General features: G+C 41.3%; 2 protein-coding genes across 2 annotated transcripts in view; both read right to left on the reverse strand.

Annotated features, from left to right (window-relative positions):
* Nucleotides 1–5,928, reverse strand: part of Oosp2 (oocyte secreted protein 2) — an 11,976-nt gene extending 6,048 nt beyond the window's left edge. Inside the window, exon 1 of the mRNA XM_031384739.1 lies at nucleotides 5,819–5,928. Coding sequence (XP_031240599.1) covers nucleotides 5,819–5,894 — 76 coding nt within the window. The 5' untranslated portion in view covers nucleotides 5,895–5,928. The remainder of the gene's footprint in view (nucleotides 1–5,818) is intronic.
* An 8,310-nt stretch (nucleotides 5,929–14,238) lies between these two features.
* LOC116101044 (oocyte-secreted protein 1-like) overlaps nucleotides 14,239–16,939 on the reverse strand; it is a 10,441-nt gene continuing 7,740 nt past the window's right edge. The window contains exons 4-5 of the mRNA XM_031384740.1: nucleotides 14,991–15,110; nucleotides 14,239–14,522 (exon numbers count right to left, since the gene is read on the reverse strand). Of these exons, the coding sequence (XP_031240600.1) occupies nucleotides 14,432–14,522; nucleotides 14,991–15,110 (211 nt within the window). The 3' untranslated portion in view covers nucleotides 14,239–14,431. The remainder of the gene's footprint in view (nucleotides 14,523–14,990; nucleotides 15,111–16,939) is intronic.

A 16,939-nucleotide genomic window follows, 5' to 3' on the forward strand; every position in this document is an offset into this window, starting at 1 on the left:
GGGGGGGGGGGGGGGGGAGAGTAGGGATTGCAGCGCCTGTCCAGAAGAGGTGGCTGCTTTAGACTGAGTGTGTTTCAGGTGGCCTCAGATGTACCTCGACCGCTCAGCTGCCAGATTTTTCTTTTCTCTTTTGAAATGACTGTAAAAGTCTGATGCCATTTTGGAGAAATACATTTAGATCCTGCACTTCCTTGTGTCAACTCTGTCTGTCCTTTCTTCGCCAATGCTGTGTCAACCTGATCAAGACCCTGTTCCCCCATGGATTGAGGGAGGCCCAGACTGGCCAGCCTGCAGCATAATAGGTATAGAAGAGAGTGAAGACTCCCAATGTAATGGGCCAGTAAATATCTTCAACAAAATTATAGAAGAAAACTTCCCTAACCTAAAGAAAGAGATGTCCATGAATGTAGAAGCCTATAGAACTCCAAATGGACTGGATAAGAAAAGAAATGCTCCTGTCACAAAATAATCAAAACACCAAATACATTAAAGAAAGAATACTGTAAGCAGTAAGGAAAAAAGGCCAAGTAAAATATAAAAGCAGTCCTATCAGAATTACACCAGATTTCTCACCAGAGACTATAAAAGCTACAAGATCCAGGGCAGATATCATACAGACCCTAAGAGAACACAAATGCCAGCCCATACTACTATAACCAGTAAAACACTTAATTTAACAAAGATGGAGAAACCAAGATATTCCATGACAAAACCAAATTTACATGATATCTTTCCACAAATCCAGACCTACAAAGGAAAATAAGTGGAAAATGTCAACACAAGGAGGAAACTACACCCTAGAAAAAGTAAGAAAGTAATCTTCTTTTGACAAACCTAAAAGAAGATAAACACACAAACTTAAAAATAACATCAAAAATAACAGGAAGCAACAATCACTGTTCCTTAATATCTATTAACATCAATGGACTCAATTCCCCAATAAAAAGACATAGACTAACACACTGGATACATAAACAGGACCCAGCATTTTGCTACATACAGGAAATGCACCTTAGTGACAAAAGACACACACAATCTCAGAGTAAAAGGCTGGAAAACAATTTCCCAAGCAAATGGTCCCAAGAAACAAGCTGGAGTAACCATTCAATGCAGGGATGATTCAATATACCAAAATCCATCAATGTAATCGACTATATAAACAAAGACAAAGAAAAAAACCATATGATCAATTCATTAGATTCTGAGAAAACATTTGATGAAACTCAACACCCCTTCATGGTAAAAGTCTTGGAGAGATCAGGAATTCAAGGCCTATACCTAAACATAGTAAAAGCAATATACAGTAAACCAGTATCCAACATCAAACTAAATGGATAGAAACTTAAAGCAATGCCAGTAAAATCAGGAACTAGACAAGGCTGCCCACTCTCTACCGAACTATTAGTACTAGAAGTTCTAGCAAGCAACTAGACAACAAAAGGAGGTCAAAGGGATACAAATTGGAAAGGAAGAAATCAAAATATCACTATTTGCAGATGATATGGTATTATACTTAAGTGACCCCAAAAATTCCACCAGAGAACTCCTAAACTTGATAAACAACCTCAGCAAAGGGGCTGGATATAAAAGTAAGTCAAACATATTGGTAGTCTTCCTCTACTCAAAGGATAAACAGACTGAGAAAGAAATTAGGGAAATGACACCCTTCAAAATCGTCACAAATATTAAAAAATACGTTGGTGTGACTCTAGCCAAGCAAGTGAAAGATCTGTATGACAAGAACTTTAAGTCTCTGAAGAAAGAAATCAAAGAAGACCTCAGAAGATGGGAAAGATCTCCCGTGCTCATAGATAGGCAGGATTAATATAGTAAAATTGGCCACCTTGCTGAAAGCAATCTACAGATTCAATGCAATCCCCATCAAAACTCCAACTCAATTCTTCATAGAGTTAGAAAAAGCAATTTGCAAATTCATTTGGAATAACAAAAAACCCAGGGTAGTGAAAACTATTCTCAACAATAAAAGAACTGGGGGAATCACCAACCCTGACCTCAAGCTGTATTACACAGCATTAGTGATAAAAACTGTATGGTATTGGTACAGTGACAGGTAGGAAGATCAATGGAAGAGAACTGAAGACTCAGAAATGAACCCATACACTTGATTTTTGACAAAGGAGCTAAAACTATCCAGTGGAAAAAGGACAGCATTTTCAACTAATAGTGCTGTTTCAACTGGAGGTCAGCATGTAGAAGAATGCAAATTGATACATTCCTATTTCCTTGTATAAAGCTCAAGTCCAAGTAGGTCAAGGACCTCCACATAAAACCAGATACACTGAAACTAATAGAAAAGAAAGTTTGGAAGAGCCTCGAGCACATGGGCACAGGGGAAATTTTTCTAAACAGAACACCAATAGCTTATGCTCTAAGATCAAGAATTGACAAACGGGACCTCATAAAACTGCAAAGCTTCTGTAAGGCAAAGGACACTGTTAATAGGACAAAACAGCAACCAACAGATTGGGAAAAGATCTTTACCAATCCTATATCTGATAGAGGGCTAATATCCAAGAAGCTAGACTCGAGAGAACCAAATAACTCTATTAAAAATAGGGTACAGTGCTAAACAAAGAATTTTCAACTGAGGAATACTGAATGGCTGAGAAGCACCTAAAGAAATGTTCATCATGTTTAGTTATCAAGAAATGCAAATCAAAAGAATCCTGAGATTCCACCTCACGCCAGTCAAAATCGCTAAGATCAAAAACTCAGAAGATGCTGGTGAGGATGTGGAGAAAGAGGAACACTCCTCCATGGTTGGTGGCATTACAAGCTAGCACAACCACTGTAGAAGTCAGTCTGGCAGTTCCTCAGAAAATAGTACTACCTGAGGACCCAGCTATACCACTCCTGGGCATATACCCAAAAGATGCTCCAACATGTAATAAGGACATATGCTCCACTATGTTTATAGCAGTTTATTTATAATAGATGGAAGCTGGAAACAACCCAGATGTCCTTCAACAGAGGAATGGATTCAGAAAATGTGGTACATTTACACCATGGAGTACTACTCAACTATTAAAAACAATGAATTCATGAAATTCTTAGGCAAATGGATGGAACTAGAAAATTTCCTCCTGAGTGAGGTAACCCAGTCACAAAAGAACACACATGGTATGCATTCATTGATAAATAGATAGTAGCCCAAAAGCTTGGAATACCCAAGATACAATTGACAGACAAATGAAGCTCAAGTAGAAGGAAGACCAAAGTGTGGTTGCTTTAGTCCTTCTTAGAAGGGAGAACAAAATACTCAAGGGAGGAAATACAGAGACAAAGTGTGGAGCAGAGACTGGAGGAAAGACCATCCAGAGACTAGCCCACCTGGGGATCCAATCCATATACAATCATCAAACCCAGACACTATTGTGGATGCCAACAAATGCTTGCTGACAAGAGCCTGATATAGCTGTCTCCTGAGAGGCTGACAAGCCTGACAAATACATACCAGATGCTCAAAGTCAACCATTGGACTGAGCAAGGGGTCCCTAATGAGGGACTTAGAGAAAGGACCGAAGGCTCTAAAGAGATTAAATCACCAACCAAAGAGAACACTTGGAGGGACCCATGGCTCCAGCTGCATATGGAGCAGAGGATAGTCTTGTCGGACATCAGTGGAAGGAGAGGTCTTTGGTCCTGGGAGAACTCGATGCCCCAGTGTAGAAGAATGCCAGGGCAGGGAGGTGGGAGTGGGGGGAGGGACACCCTCATAGAAGCAGGGGGAAGGGAAAGGGATAACATTTGAAGTGTAAATAAATAAAATATCCAATAAAAAGCAAATAAAAAAAAGTAAAACACCACAAAAGAGATAATTTCTACAATAAATTACTTTTAAGTCACCTTCTGGTACAAAAAAAAAAGAGCCTATGAAGAACTTTGAGACTATCATTATTTTCAAAATACATCTGCTTAATTATCCTCACACACATAGATAGATATCTGATATTTCACAGGTGAAAACCACCAACATCAAGGATGAAAAAATAAAATCACCTATGATTTTTTTCCTTCTGAAGAACTGAGATCCCACAAAAGGTGCTATATTCAGGAGTGTGTGAAAGAGAATACTTTATCCCCACAAACCTTATGAGGGGATGAAGGAAAATATGGTCCAGAGGAACTCAAAACAGCCTCAACCATGAGAGAAAGTAGTCTGAAGAGAGAGAACTCACCCTCCTCACAGCTGTACGGTACTGGAAAATCCACCCTCAAGGGAAACCTACCTTGAGCCTATACACTGAGATCTTCAGGAAGCCAACCACCACAGTGATTTTTAATGGATGCATTGGGAGGAACTTCTCATAATGGAAAATATATGTGGTCAATGAGGGTGAGACTACAGAAGCCTCCAAAAGTCAATGGGGCCTATGAGTTCTTGGTCTTGGGAGAAAAGCCATCATTAAGAAGACAAGGTAAGTTTGGGGGAATTTGGAGGAAGGCGGGTGTTGTACATCTATGTCTTTGTGTGTTTAAAATGTTATTCTAATATGCCCTAAATAAGAGAATTGGGAAGAGCTTCTTTAAAAGAAAAAAAAATCTCAACACCTAAAATTAAAAAGTAAGTGGACCCAGACATACTGAAAGTCCATGCTTTTAAGCTTTACTCCCGCCTCTCATCGCCACATTTCAGTCATTGGGACACTTTATGGTGGTCCCTCCAACATCTGAAAAATTACTGAGAACCACACATAGCTGTTGAATAATCAACTTAAGCAATGTTTCCTGCCCCCAAACAGTAATTAGGACCAGGGCACAGATACCTTACTCAATCTGTCCCAGGAAGCTGGAATCTGCTAGTTACCACTTCCTCTGCATGTGCTGTCTATTTCAGCCATTAACTGCTGCACTAGCCTTAAAGACTGCATTGTAAAGTGAAAGGATACCAGAATCCACATATGGTCCTCACTCTTACAAGGTCTCCAAGCTAGACAGACAAATAAGAAAGTATAGTTTAGTTCTAAAGTAAACTTCACTTCTAACAAAGGCAATAGACAAGCCAACTTTGTAAATAATAATAACACAAGAATTCTGCCTTGGAAAAGCTAGCATTTAGTCAGAGCTTAACGCTAGGAAGTATCTTGATTCTAGGTGAAAATGGGGGTAATATATTAAAAATGAACCTTTAAACATGACAGACTTGCTTTATCTTGGTCTTCATGGCTTCCTAGGACCATCACGATCTGATATGGGTGACTGGCAGAGCAGTACATTTGAGTATGTGTTTCTGCAGCCCAGGCTAGCCTTGAAATTGCTATGTAGCCAAAGGTGACTTTGAACTCCTGATTCACCAACTTCACCTTCCCAAGTATTAGAATTATATAGACTTGTATCAGAAAGCAATATCATCATCAAGAAGAAATATGGAGATTCTAGATGTAGGAAGGTCAGTTTCAGAGACACGGTACCACTAATTTCAATACTATCAAAGTACAGATAATTGGCAGTAGGCTTGAAAAGGCAGACTGAGATGTAGAGCCATGGAATATTTCTGTAAATGAGATACATTATACAGAAAAGACCAAAGCACAGGAAAGGAGGATGTCTGAGAACTTAGACATAAGGCAGAAAGAGAAAACCTGTAATTTCACAAGTCTGCTTTGCCAGAAAGTATTTATCTTTCCAGAAAATTTATAGCAACCTCTCAGCTCTGTACAGAAGAAAATGACCTGCATGGAAAGCAGTCACTACACACTACTTTTTCAAGGAAGCATCCTCCAAAAGAACCTGCATGGAAGGCAATCAATTGTTACACACTACCCTTTCTAGGAAGGGTCCCCAAATGCTCACTTACGATCAATGTCCCAAGCACAAGTCCAAACCAAGACAGCAAGGTAAACCAGGACCTCTAAAGCCATAGAGACCCGCATTTGGACAGACTTCCACACTCAACACCACTCAGAAACAAAGGTGGAAAGTCATGGCTGATTTAAGTGATTTTGTATGGCAGCCCATGCTCAGCTGCTTTCATTTTTCTTGTTTAGGTAGCCTGTAGAGGTGAGGGGGCTCTCATTGATGTGCTAACTACTCAAAACTCAGGTTTTCCAGATTATTTACACCACAAATCTCAAAGAGGCATACCTGAAAGGTGGATCATGCTCTAGTGGATGGTCCCACCGCTGTGCAGCACAAATTAGATTCAATAAAGTATCACGAAAGGAAGACAGAAAGTTGGGGTGGGGATGGAAAGAGGGCTAGAGATGAGAAAATTAGGGAGAAGAGCCAAGAGTAAATATTATAAAAATACACTGTATAATGTAGGATTTTTTCAAAGAATTAATTAAAAAATATTTTTAAATGTTTCAATTGATAACTACTTGCAATGGCCTGTTAAACTCACCTAAATACCCCCAATTACAATCTTGACAGTAACTACTATGCTGTTGGAAATAGGTGTTTTTTTCATTGTATATTTTCTTTACATTTCAAATGTTGTCCCCTTTCCTGGTCCCCTCCCCCCAGAAACCCCCTGCCCATCCTCCCTCCCTCTGCTTCTATGAGGGTGTTCTCCCACCAACCCACCCACCCACTCCAGCCTCCCTGCCTTGGCATTCCCCTACACTGGGGTATCAAGCCTTCACGGGACCAAGGGCTTCTCCTCCCATTGATGACTGACAAGGCCATCCTCTGCTTCATATGCAACTGGAGACATGAGTCCCTCTATGTGTACTTGTTGGTGGTTTAGTCCCTGGGAGCTCTGGGGGATCTGGTTGGTTGATATTGTTGTTCTCCCTATGGCATTGCAAATCCCTTCAGATACTTCTGTCCTTTCTCTAACTCCTCCATTGGGGACCGCATGCTCAGTCCAATGGTTGGCTGTAAGCATCCACCTCTGTATTTGTTAGGCTGTGGCAGAGGCTTTCAGGAGACAGCTATATCAGGCTCCAGTCAGCATGCACTTCTTGGCATCTGCAATACTGTCTGCCTTTGGATGGATCCCCAGTGGGGTAGTCTTTGGATGGTCTTTCCTTCAGTCTCTGCTCCACACTTTGCCTCCATATTTGCTCCTGTGAGTATTTTGTTCCCCCTTCTAAGAAGGACCAAAGTATCCACACTTTGGTCTTCCTTATTCTTGAGCTTCATGTAGTCTGTGAATTGTATCTTGGGTATTCCGAGCTTTTGGGCTAATATCCACTTATCAATGAATGCATACCATGTATGTTCTTTTGTGACTGGGTTACCTCACTCAGGAGGATATTTTCTAGTTCCATCCATTTGCCTAAGAATTTCATAAATTCATTGTTTTTAATAGTTGAGTAGTACTCCATGGTATAACTGTACCATATTTTCTGAATCCATTCCTCTGCTGAAGGACATCTGGGTTCTTTCCAGCTTCTGTCTATTATAAATAAGGCTGCTATGAACATAATGGAGCATATGTCCTTATTACATGTTGGAGCATCTTTTGGGTATATGCCCAGGAGTGGTATAGCTGGGTCCTCAGGTAATACTATGTCCAGTTTTCTGAGGAACAGCCAGATTGATTTCCAGAGTAGTTGTACTAGTTTGCAATCCCACCAGCAATGTAAGAGTGTTCCTTTTTATGCACATCCTCATCAGCATGCTGTACTGTCACCTGAGTTTTTGATCTTAGCTGTTCTGACTGGTGTGAGGTGGAATCTCAGGGTTCTTTTGATTTGCATTTCCCTGATGACTAAGGATGTTGAACATTTCTTTAGGTGCTTCTTAACCATTCAGTATTCCTCAGTTGAGAATTCTTTGTTTAGCCCTGTACCCCATTTTTAATAGGGTTATTTGATTCTCTGGAGTCTAACTTCTTGAGTTCTTTGTATACATTGGATATTGGCCCTGTATCAGATGTAGGGTTGGTAAAAATCTCTTCCCAATCTGTTGGTTGCTGTTTTGTCCTATTGACAGTGTTCTTTGCTTTACAGAAGCTTTGCAGTTCTATGAGGTCCCATTTGTTGATTCTTGACCTTAAGAGCATAAGCCATTGGTATACCGTTCAGGAAATTTTCCCCTGTGCCCATGTGTTCGAGGCTCTTCCACACTTTTTCTTCTATTAGTTTCAGTATATCTGGTTTTATGTGGAGGTCCTTGATCCACTTGGAGTTGAGCTTTGTACAAGGAGATAGGAATGGATCGATTTGTATTCTTCTATATGCTGACCTCCAGTTGAAATAGCACCATTAGTTGAAAATGCTGTCCTTTTTCCACTGGATAGTTTTAGCTCCTTTGTCAAAGATCAAGTGATCATAGGTGTGTGGGTTCATTTCTGGGTCTTCAGTTCACTTCCATTGATCTTCCTACCTGTCACTGTACCAATACCATACAGTTTTTATCACTAGTGCTGTGTATACAGCTTCAGGTCAAGGATGGGGATTTCCCCCAGAAGTTCTTTTATTGTTGAGAATAGTTTTCACTACCCTGGGTTTTTTGTTATTCCAAATAAATTTGCAAATTGCTCTTTCTAAGTCTTTGAAGAATTGAGTTGGAGTTTTGATGGGGAGTGCATTGAATCTGTAGATTGCTTTCAGCAAGATGGCCATTTTTACTCTATTAATCCTGCCAATCCATGAGCATGGGAGATCTTTCCATCTTCTGAGGTCTTCTTTGATTTCTTTCTTCAGAGACTTGAAGTTCTTGTCATACAGATCTTTCACTTGCTTGGTTAGAGTCACACCAACATATTTTATAATATTTGTGACTATTTTGAAGGGTGTTGTTTCCTTAATTTCTTTCTCAGACTCTTTATCCTTTGAGTAGAGGAAGGCTACCAATTTGATTGAGTTAATTTTATATCCAGCCACTTTGCTGTGGTGGGAGAACTGGGTTCTGACGATGCCGTGTAGCCTTAGTTTCTGTTGATAAAGTTCTTGCACTTGGCAATCTGGTTATCTCTTGTGCTAGTTGGTCTTGCCGTCTCTGGCTGGAGCTTGTCACTCTTGTGGGCCTGTAAGCCTGTGTCAGCACTCCTGGACAAGACCAGCTCTCTCCTGGGCAGGGTTTAGGTATGGAGGCTCCAGGTGCACATTGAGACCTGAAGTATCCTGTCCCAGCTGTTCCACTGTTCCTGTGTCCTGTAAGCTCCTGGCCAGTCCTGCTTTGGATAGTTATTGGAGAGAAAGTGGCAATCTCATCGCTGAGCCTGGGAGTGAGAGCACTCCTGAGAGACCATCTCTCTTCTGGTGGGACATGTGTACAGAGTCTAGTCATTGTTTTTAACAGCTGCTTAGTACTCCATTGTATAAATGTACTACATTTTTACATCCATTCCTCAGTTGAGGGACATTTGGGTTGTTTCCAGCTTTTGGCTATTTTAAACAAGGCTGCTATAAACATAGGGACTAAGAGTGGAACAAAGATGGAAAAAAGGCCAGAGACTTCCCCACCTAGAGATCAATCCCATCTCCAGACACCAAACCCAGACACTATTGCTGATGCCAAGAAACACTTGCCGACAGAAGTACTGGTATAGCAGGCCCCTGAAAGTCTCTGCCAGAGCCTGACCAGTACAGATGCAGATGCTCACAGTCAACCATCAGACTGAGCACGGGGACCCCAAGGGAAGAATTAGGGGAAAGACTGAAGGAGCTGACGGGTATTGCAACCCTACAGGAAGAACAACAATATCAATTAACTGGATCCCCAGAGCTTCCAAAGACTAAACCACCACCCAAAAAGTATACATGGAGGGACCCCATGGCTCCACCTGCAGATGTAGCAGAGGATGGCCTTATCTGGCATCAACTGGAGGGAAGGCCCTTAGTCCTGTGGAGGCTTGATGCTCCAGCATAGGGGGATGCTAGGACTGTAAGGTGGGAGGGATTGGGGAGGTGAGTGGGGAAGCACCCTCACAGAGGCTGGGGGAGGGGTGGGGACTTGCAGAGGGGAGACGAGGAAGAGGGACAACATTTGAAATGTAAACAAATTTTAAAAAGAAAAGAAAAAGAAAAAAGAAAAATCAACATTCTTTGACCAGTGTGGTGGATACTTTTAAGAGAAAACTCAGTCAGGAGGACAGATACATGCATCCTTCACAAATAGCCACAGATAATCTAAAATATCTTGGTGTAACTCTAACCATGCAAGTGAAAGATCTGTATGGCAAGAACTTAAAGTCTCAGAAGAAAGAAATCGAAGAAGACCTCAGAAGATGGAAAGGGGGCTGGAGAGATGGCTCAGTGGTTAAGAGCACTGATTGCTCTTCCAGAGGTCCTGAGTTCAATTCCCAGCAACCACATGGTAGCTCACAACCATCTGTAATGGGATCTGATGCCTTCTTCTGGTGTGTCTGAAGACAGTGACATAATTTACTCACATACATTAAATAAATAAATAAATCCTAAAAAAATAAATAAATAAAATTAAAAAAAGAAAATGGAAAGATCTCTGATGCTTATGGATCGGTAGGATTAACATAGTAAAAATGCCCATCTTAACAAAAGCAGTCTACAGACTCAATGCAATCTCCATCAAAATCCCAACTCAATTCTTCACAGAGATAGAAAGCAATTCTCAACTTCATCTGGAATACCATCCTTGGCCTCAAGCAGTGCTAAATAGCAATAGTGATTAAAAAAATAAAATGTGGTATTGGTACAGAGACAGGCAGGTAGATCAATGAAATAGAATTGAAGGCCCAGAAATAAAACCACATACCTATGGTCTCTTGATCTTTGACAAAGAAACCAAAGCCATACAGTGGGGAAAAAAAAAAAAAGCATATTCAACAAATGCTGCTAGTCTAACTGGCAGTCTGCTTGTAGAAGAATGCAAGTTGGTCCATTCTTATCTCCTTGAACAAAGCTCAAGTCCAAGTGGATCAAGGACCTCCCACATAAAACCAAATACACTGAATCTAATAGAAGAGAAATAGGAAAGAGCCTCAAACACATCTGCACAGGGGAAAATTTCCTGAGCAGAAAACCAATGGCTCAAGCACTAAGATGAACAACTGACAAATGGGGCCTCTTGAAACTGAAAGCTTCTGTAAGGCAAGGGACACTGTAAATTAGACAAAACAGCAACCTACAGATTAGGAAAAGATTTTTATCAACCCTACATCCAATAGAGGGCTAATATCTAACCTATACAAAGAACTTCAGAAAACCAAGTAACCAATTAAAAAGGGGGTACAGAGCTAAAAAAAAAAATTCTCAACTGAGGAATCTCAAATGCCCTAGAAGTACCTAAAGAAATGTTCAACATCCTTATAATCATCAGGGAAATGTAAATCAAAATGACACTGAGATTCTACCTCATACCAGTCAGAATGGCTAAGATCAAAAACTCAGGTGACAGCAGATGCTGGAGAGGATGTGGAGAAAGAGGAACACTCCTAGACTGCTTGTGAGATTGCAAGCTGGTATAACCACTTTGGAAATCAATCTGATGGTTCCTCAGAAAATTGGAAATAGTTCTAACCAGCTACACTACTGGGCATATAACCAAAAGATGCTCCAACATATAACAAGGAGATATGCTCTACTATGTTCATAGCAACCTTATTTATAATAGCCAAAGGCTGGAAACCACCCAGATGTCCCTCAATGGAAGAATGGATACAGAAAATGTGGTACATTACACAGTGTAATACTACTCAGCTATTGAAAATGATGGCTCATGAATTTTGTAAGCAAATGAATGGAACTAGAAAATATCCTGAGTGAGGTAACCCAGACACAAAAGGATATACATGGTATGGACTCCCTAATAAGTGGATATTAGCCATGTTCCAGCTACAGCAAGCAGCAGAATTCAGCAGTTTGGGCTATTTGGCTCTGGCTTTAGAGTCACAAATAGAAGGGACTACTAGGACAATTGATGCTGGTTAGCTGGAGCTAAAAAGTTAGTGGTTATTAAGAAGAGACCAGCATCACTGAGGTGAAATCTTCTGGGAAGTGTTTTCTGAGAGCACAAAGAAGCTATGTTCCAGAGATAGCCAAGGTTGTACTGCGACCCTCCTTCTGCTGAGGGTTGATTCATCAGACCCCGCCTTGCTGCAGATAACCACGCCTCTCTGCCCACCTCCTGCTAATTGCCAGGCCACTCTCCAAGTTCCAGTTACACCGGAAGTCCTGCCTCTAGAGACTGAAGGAGAAGTTGCTGATTGGGCCCAGTTGCTGACGAACTTGGGGGAGGGGTTTTGCCTTACCTATTCTACCTGGTTTCACTTGTAAAAAAGTGTACTGAATGAAAGATGGCTGATTGAAACACATCTGTGTTTGGTTAATTTTTACGAACCCTTCCTGCAGTTCCGGTACCCCAAAATGGTTTTCCAGGACCTTGACCCCATTCCAGAAAACCCATTTGTACTTGTGGCTGCTGGACTGGACGGCTACAGTTGTACCTCATGCTGCAGCTGTACTTGATAATATGTAAGTCACTCAGGTGATACTGGTTTTGAAGGGATGAATTGGGTCATGAAGAACAGATGAGGCTTGGCACTGTGAGAGGCCATGGAAGGTCACTGGTGAAGGTGCAGCCTCATTTGCAGTTGATGGCCCAGGGCAGAAGGGGCCATGCCTTGGAGACTCCAAGAAGTTTGAGATTCCAAAGCCATGGGCTATCTGCTGAGGAAAGCTGCTAACAGGGAGTGGAACCAGCCCAGGAGAAAGAAGTTTGTTACAGTTAACAAAGATGAAAAGGAGTTGGAGATCTGAAGACTGCTTTGACATCAGACATGGAGATTCAGAGTTTGGAGTTTGCCCAGCTGGTTTCCTGTCTTGCTTTGAGGATTACAGTTAAATGATTGGATAGATATCAGAAGAGACTTTGAACTTTGGACTTTTAACATTGTTGAGATTGCTATAGACTATGGAGACTTTTGAAGTTGGACTAAATGTATTTTGCATTATGCTATGTTTATGTATGGCCCCCATAGACTCATATTTAAACAAGCCTATGGGGGCCAGGAATTGGAATGTTATGGTTTATATATGTTTGGCCCAGGGAGTAGCACTATTAGAAAGTATGGCCCTGTTGGAGTAGGTGTGTCACTGTGGGGGTGGGCTTTAAGACCCTCATCCTAGCTGTCTGGAATCCAGTATTCTGCTAGCAGCCTTCATATAAAGATGTTGAACTCTCATCTCTGCCTGCACCATGCCTGCCTAGATGATGCCATTCTTCTGTCTTGATGATAATGGACTGACCCTCTGAACCTGTAAGCAAGCCCCAATTAAATATTGTCATTATAAGAATTGACTTGGTCATGGTGTCTGTTCACAGTAAAAGACAGGTGGGGAATCGGGGGGGGGAGGGGACCACTAGAAAATTCCAAATACCAAGGATTACAGAGGTTCCCAGGACCAAATGGGGATGACATTAGCAGAAGTACCCTAATAGAAGAGTTAGGGGAAGGACTAAAGGAGCTTAAGGGGTTTGCAACCTCACAGGAAGAACAATATCAACTAACTGGACGCTATAGAGCTCCCAGGGACTAAACAACCAACCAAAGAGTATACATGAGTGGGTCCATGGCTCCTGCTACACAAATAGCAGAGGACTGCCTTATCCGGCACCAACGGGAAAGGAGGGACTTGGTCACATGGAGGCTTGTTGCCCTATTGAAATTCTAGAGGGGTTAGGTGGGTGGGAGAACACCCTCTTGAGGAAAAGGGGAGATGGGGAGGGGGGTTTGCAGAGGAGAACAACATTTGAAATGTAAATAAGTAAAATAATAATAAAACAGAACACCAGCTGATCCAGAGTCTAGCTTAATGAACTTGTGAGTTTACTGGGCCACCTTAGAGATGTATGAGTAAGCCCCAAAACAGTGACATCACAGAACAGTTCCACTCCAGCCTAGGTAATGAGCTTCTAAAAGCTGTGTACATGAAATCTTCCTTTTAATGTCTCACACCTCCTGAGGACATTAGCATCTCCCAAATACATGCTGTTAGGCAGGGCCAGATGCTCCTGGTGATGGGGTGTAGCTGTGAGCTCAGCTGAGAACCACCTCCCACTCCTCCTTCCAAGAGAGAAGCACAAATTACCCTTACTAGGTTATTTTAAAAAAAATAAATAAATAAAGGACAAAGTTGGAAAGAGATAGGGAGGTTGAAGGATGGAACTTGGAGGAGTTAAGGGAAAGAACAGGAGGGCTGAATAAGTTCAAAATACAGTGTATATATCCCTGAAATTCTCACAGAGTAAAATATTACAATAAAAAATTTTCAAGATAAAAATAACTATTTATGACCATTAGGCTTAAAAATATGCACATTAGTCCTTCAATAATTAGACACAACATTAATGGGAAAATTTTATTCCTCAATCAGATTCTGTACAGTTAAAAGCAGTGACAGTTCCTTTTTAAAAATGAGAATATAAGAAGGATGCATTCTACTTTACTTAAAATTGCAAATTAGTCTCTTTAAAAAAGGGATAAGAAATCACCAGACCATCTGCATTCTGGAAAAATGGAGAACCGATGAGTTTTGATTCATGAAGATATCTCAGCAGGCTCAGGCCTGCTTGTTCCAGAGGCCTGAGGCTCTTTGGAGACCTGATGGTCTTCACTTGATGTTGAAAAGCTAAAGAGGTAAAATATGATGTTATCAGAGAACAGTAATGACAACCATTACTATGTTTTCAGAAGAAGGCTATCTGGGTGCTTCTTTGGACCACCAATTGTAGGTCTCAACAGAGAGACCATGCACTTTGAGGTGGAACCCTACCCCATTCAGTTAATCTTCCCTGGAAACACCCTTACAGACACAAACAGAGTTATGTCTCCTAGACTCCAGTCTTCAAGTAAGACCAACTATCACAGTACCCAAGAGGGACTCTGCTAACTCCTATGGAATGTCTACTGTCTAGTAACAGACTAACAAGACCACTATCATCATTAGCAATTTAAACAAACCCAGGAAGGCCTGATCTAGAAGCTGTTTAAGAACAATGTGTCTTTAGTCAAACAGGACTTGTCCTTGACTGTTTCCTTGGTATATTTTAAGTCATGCCTAACAAAGATATAAAACATTAGGTTGGTATCTCCTTACTTTGGTGGCACCGTTGGAACAGCTTGCTTATCTCTTCTGACCCTCATATCTACTTCCCATTCAGGAGGATCACCAGTGAAATCTCCTCTACTTTCTGCTTCACAGAAAAGAGGACTCCGACTAACATTGAGAAAGAAAAAAAGAGAAATATCACAGGGGGCTGAAGATCTATTCAGACCATAGAGTTTAGAAAGCTCCACTCAAGGCCAATTTCAGTGACTAATAGACCAAATGATTTCCACTTATTTTTTTAAAACATTACAAAACAATGATTGCTGAGCATAGGTTCATGCTCTGATTCCATCATTGACCAATTAATGATCTTGGGCAAGAAATTCAACTCCACTGTACCTATTTCCTCACCTGAGAATTGATGTCATAGCCTCTACTTCATGAAGTTGCCATAAGTAACAAACTATTTAAGTGAAGCACTTACGACATAAGCCTATGATACGGGACTTTAAAATCCTAGCTGCAGTGGGCAGCCATATCACAACTGATTTGGTACAGAAATCAAGCATCAGTAATCATCCACAAATGAGCCATTTATATTATCATCATATGCACATGTGTACGTCTCTGAAAATGGCAAGACCTCTGCACCCATGAGCTCATAGTAACTGTGGTTCCCTTCATAAGACCTGTATAAGATCAATCCAAGTCATATGATATCATGGAGTGGGAAGAGGTTTGTAAGCCCTCAGCCCTAAATGAAGAGTTATGAATAGTTGATGAGATCTCAGGGAGGGAGAGTCAGTTTTTTTTTTTTTTTAATTTGGCTCCTGGTAGGTCAATCATACTCTAGTTAGAAGAGAACTTTTTTTTTTTCAAATAGTAATATTAACTATCATATTTGATTCTTTTTATTGGATGCTTTATTTATTTACATTTCAAATGTTATTGCCTTTCCTGGTTCCCCTCCAGAAACCCCCTATCCCATCCTCCTTCCCCCTGCTTCTATGAGGGTGCTCCCCAAACCACCTACCAACTTTCTCCTCCCCACTTTGGCATTCCCCTTCATTGAGGATGTGGAAAAAGAGGAACACTCCTCCATTGTTGGTGGGATTGCAAGCTGGTACAACCACTCCGGAAATCAGTCTGGCGGTTCCTCAGAAAATTGGACACAGTACTACCTGAGGACCTATCTATACCACTCCTGGTAATATATCCAAAAGATGTTCCAACATATAACAAGAGCACAGTATGTTTTAAGTTCAAAAGAGAAATGGCTTCCTTAAAATGCCATAACCTGGGCCTTCCCAGAAGATCCCCTGCACTCAGAGCAGTTGGTAAGAACCCATCCCCCTACCCCTGAAGTCCCAGAGCTGCCGCTGGGAGCCCAATGGACTTGAGACTGAGACCCATCACCCCCCAAAAACCCTGCCCACCAAGTACCACTCCCCTTTTACCTGGTGCTTTCTACTGGGGCAGACTAGTCTGCTTCCCTGAAGACACCATATCCTGAGCCATCCCAGAAGATCTGTTGCACTTAAGCAGTTGGTAAGAACCACCCTCACCCTCCTCCCAGAGAACATCTTCACACAGGACAACAGCTTGACTGTTCCTCCTCCCCACATCTAAAGGAAGGCTAATATCCAAAATATATAAAGAACTCAAGAAGCTAACCACCAAAAAAACCAAACAACCCAATCAAAAACTGGGCTATAGAACTAAATAGAGAATCCACAATAGAGGAATCTCAAATGGCTGAGAAGCACTTAAAGAAATGTTCAAAGTCCTTAGGGAAATGCAAACCAAAACGATCCAGAAAATTGGAAACAGATCTACCTGAAGATCCAGCTATATCACTCTTGGGCGTATACCCAAAAGATGCCCCACCATGCCACAAGGGCACATGTTCCACTATGTTCATAGTGGCCTTGTTTGTGATAGCCAGAAGCTGGAAACAATCCAGATGTCCCACAATGGGAGAATGGATATATATATAT

The sequence above is a fragment of the Mastomys coucha genome, unplaced genomic scaffold (genome assembly GCF_008632895.1).
Source record: "Mastomys coucha isolate ucsf_1 unplaced genomic scaffold, UCSF_Mcou_1 pScaffold21, whole genome shotgun sequence".
In the NCBI taxonomy this organism is placed as follows: domain Eukaryota; kingdom Metazoa; phylum Chordata; class Mammalia; order Rodentia; family Muridae; genus Mastomys; species Mastomys coucha.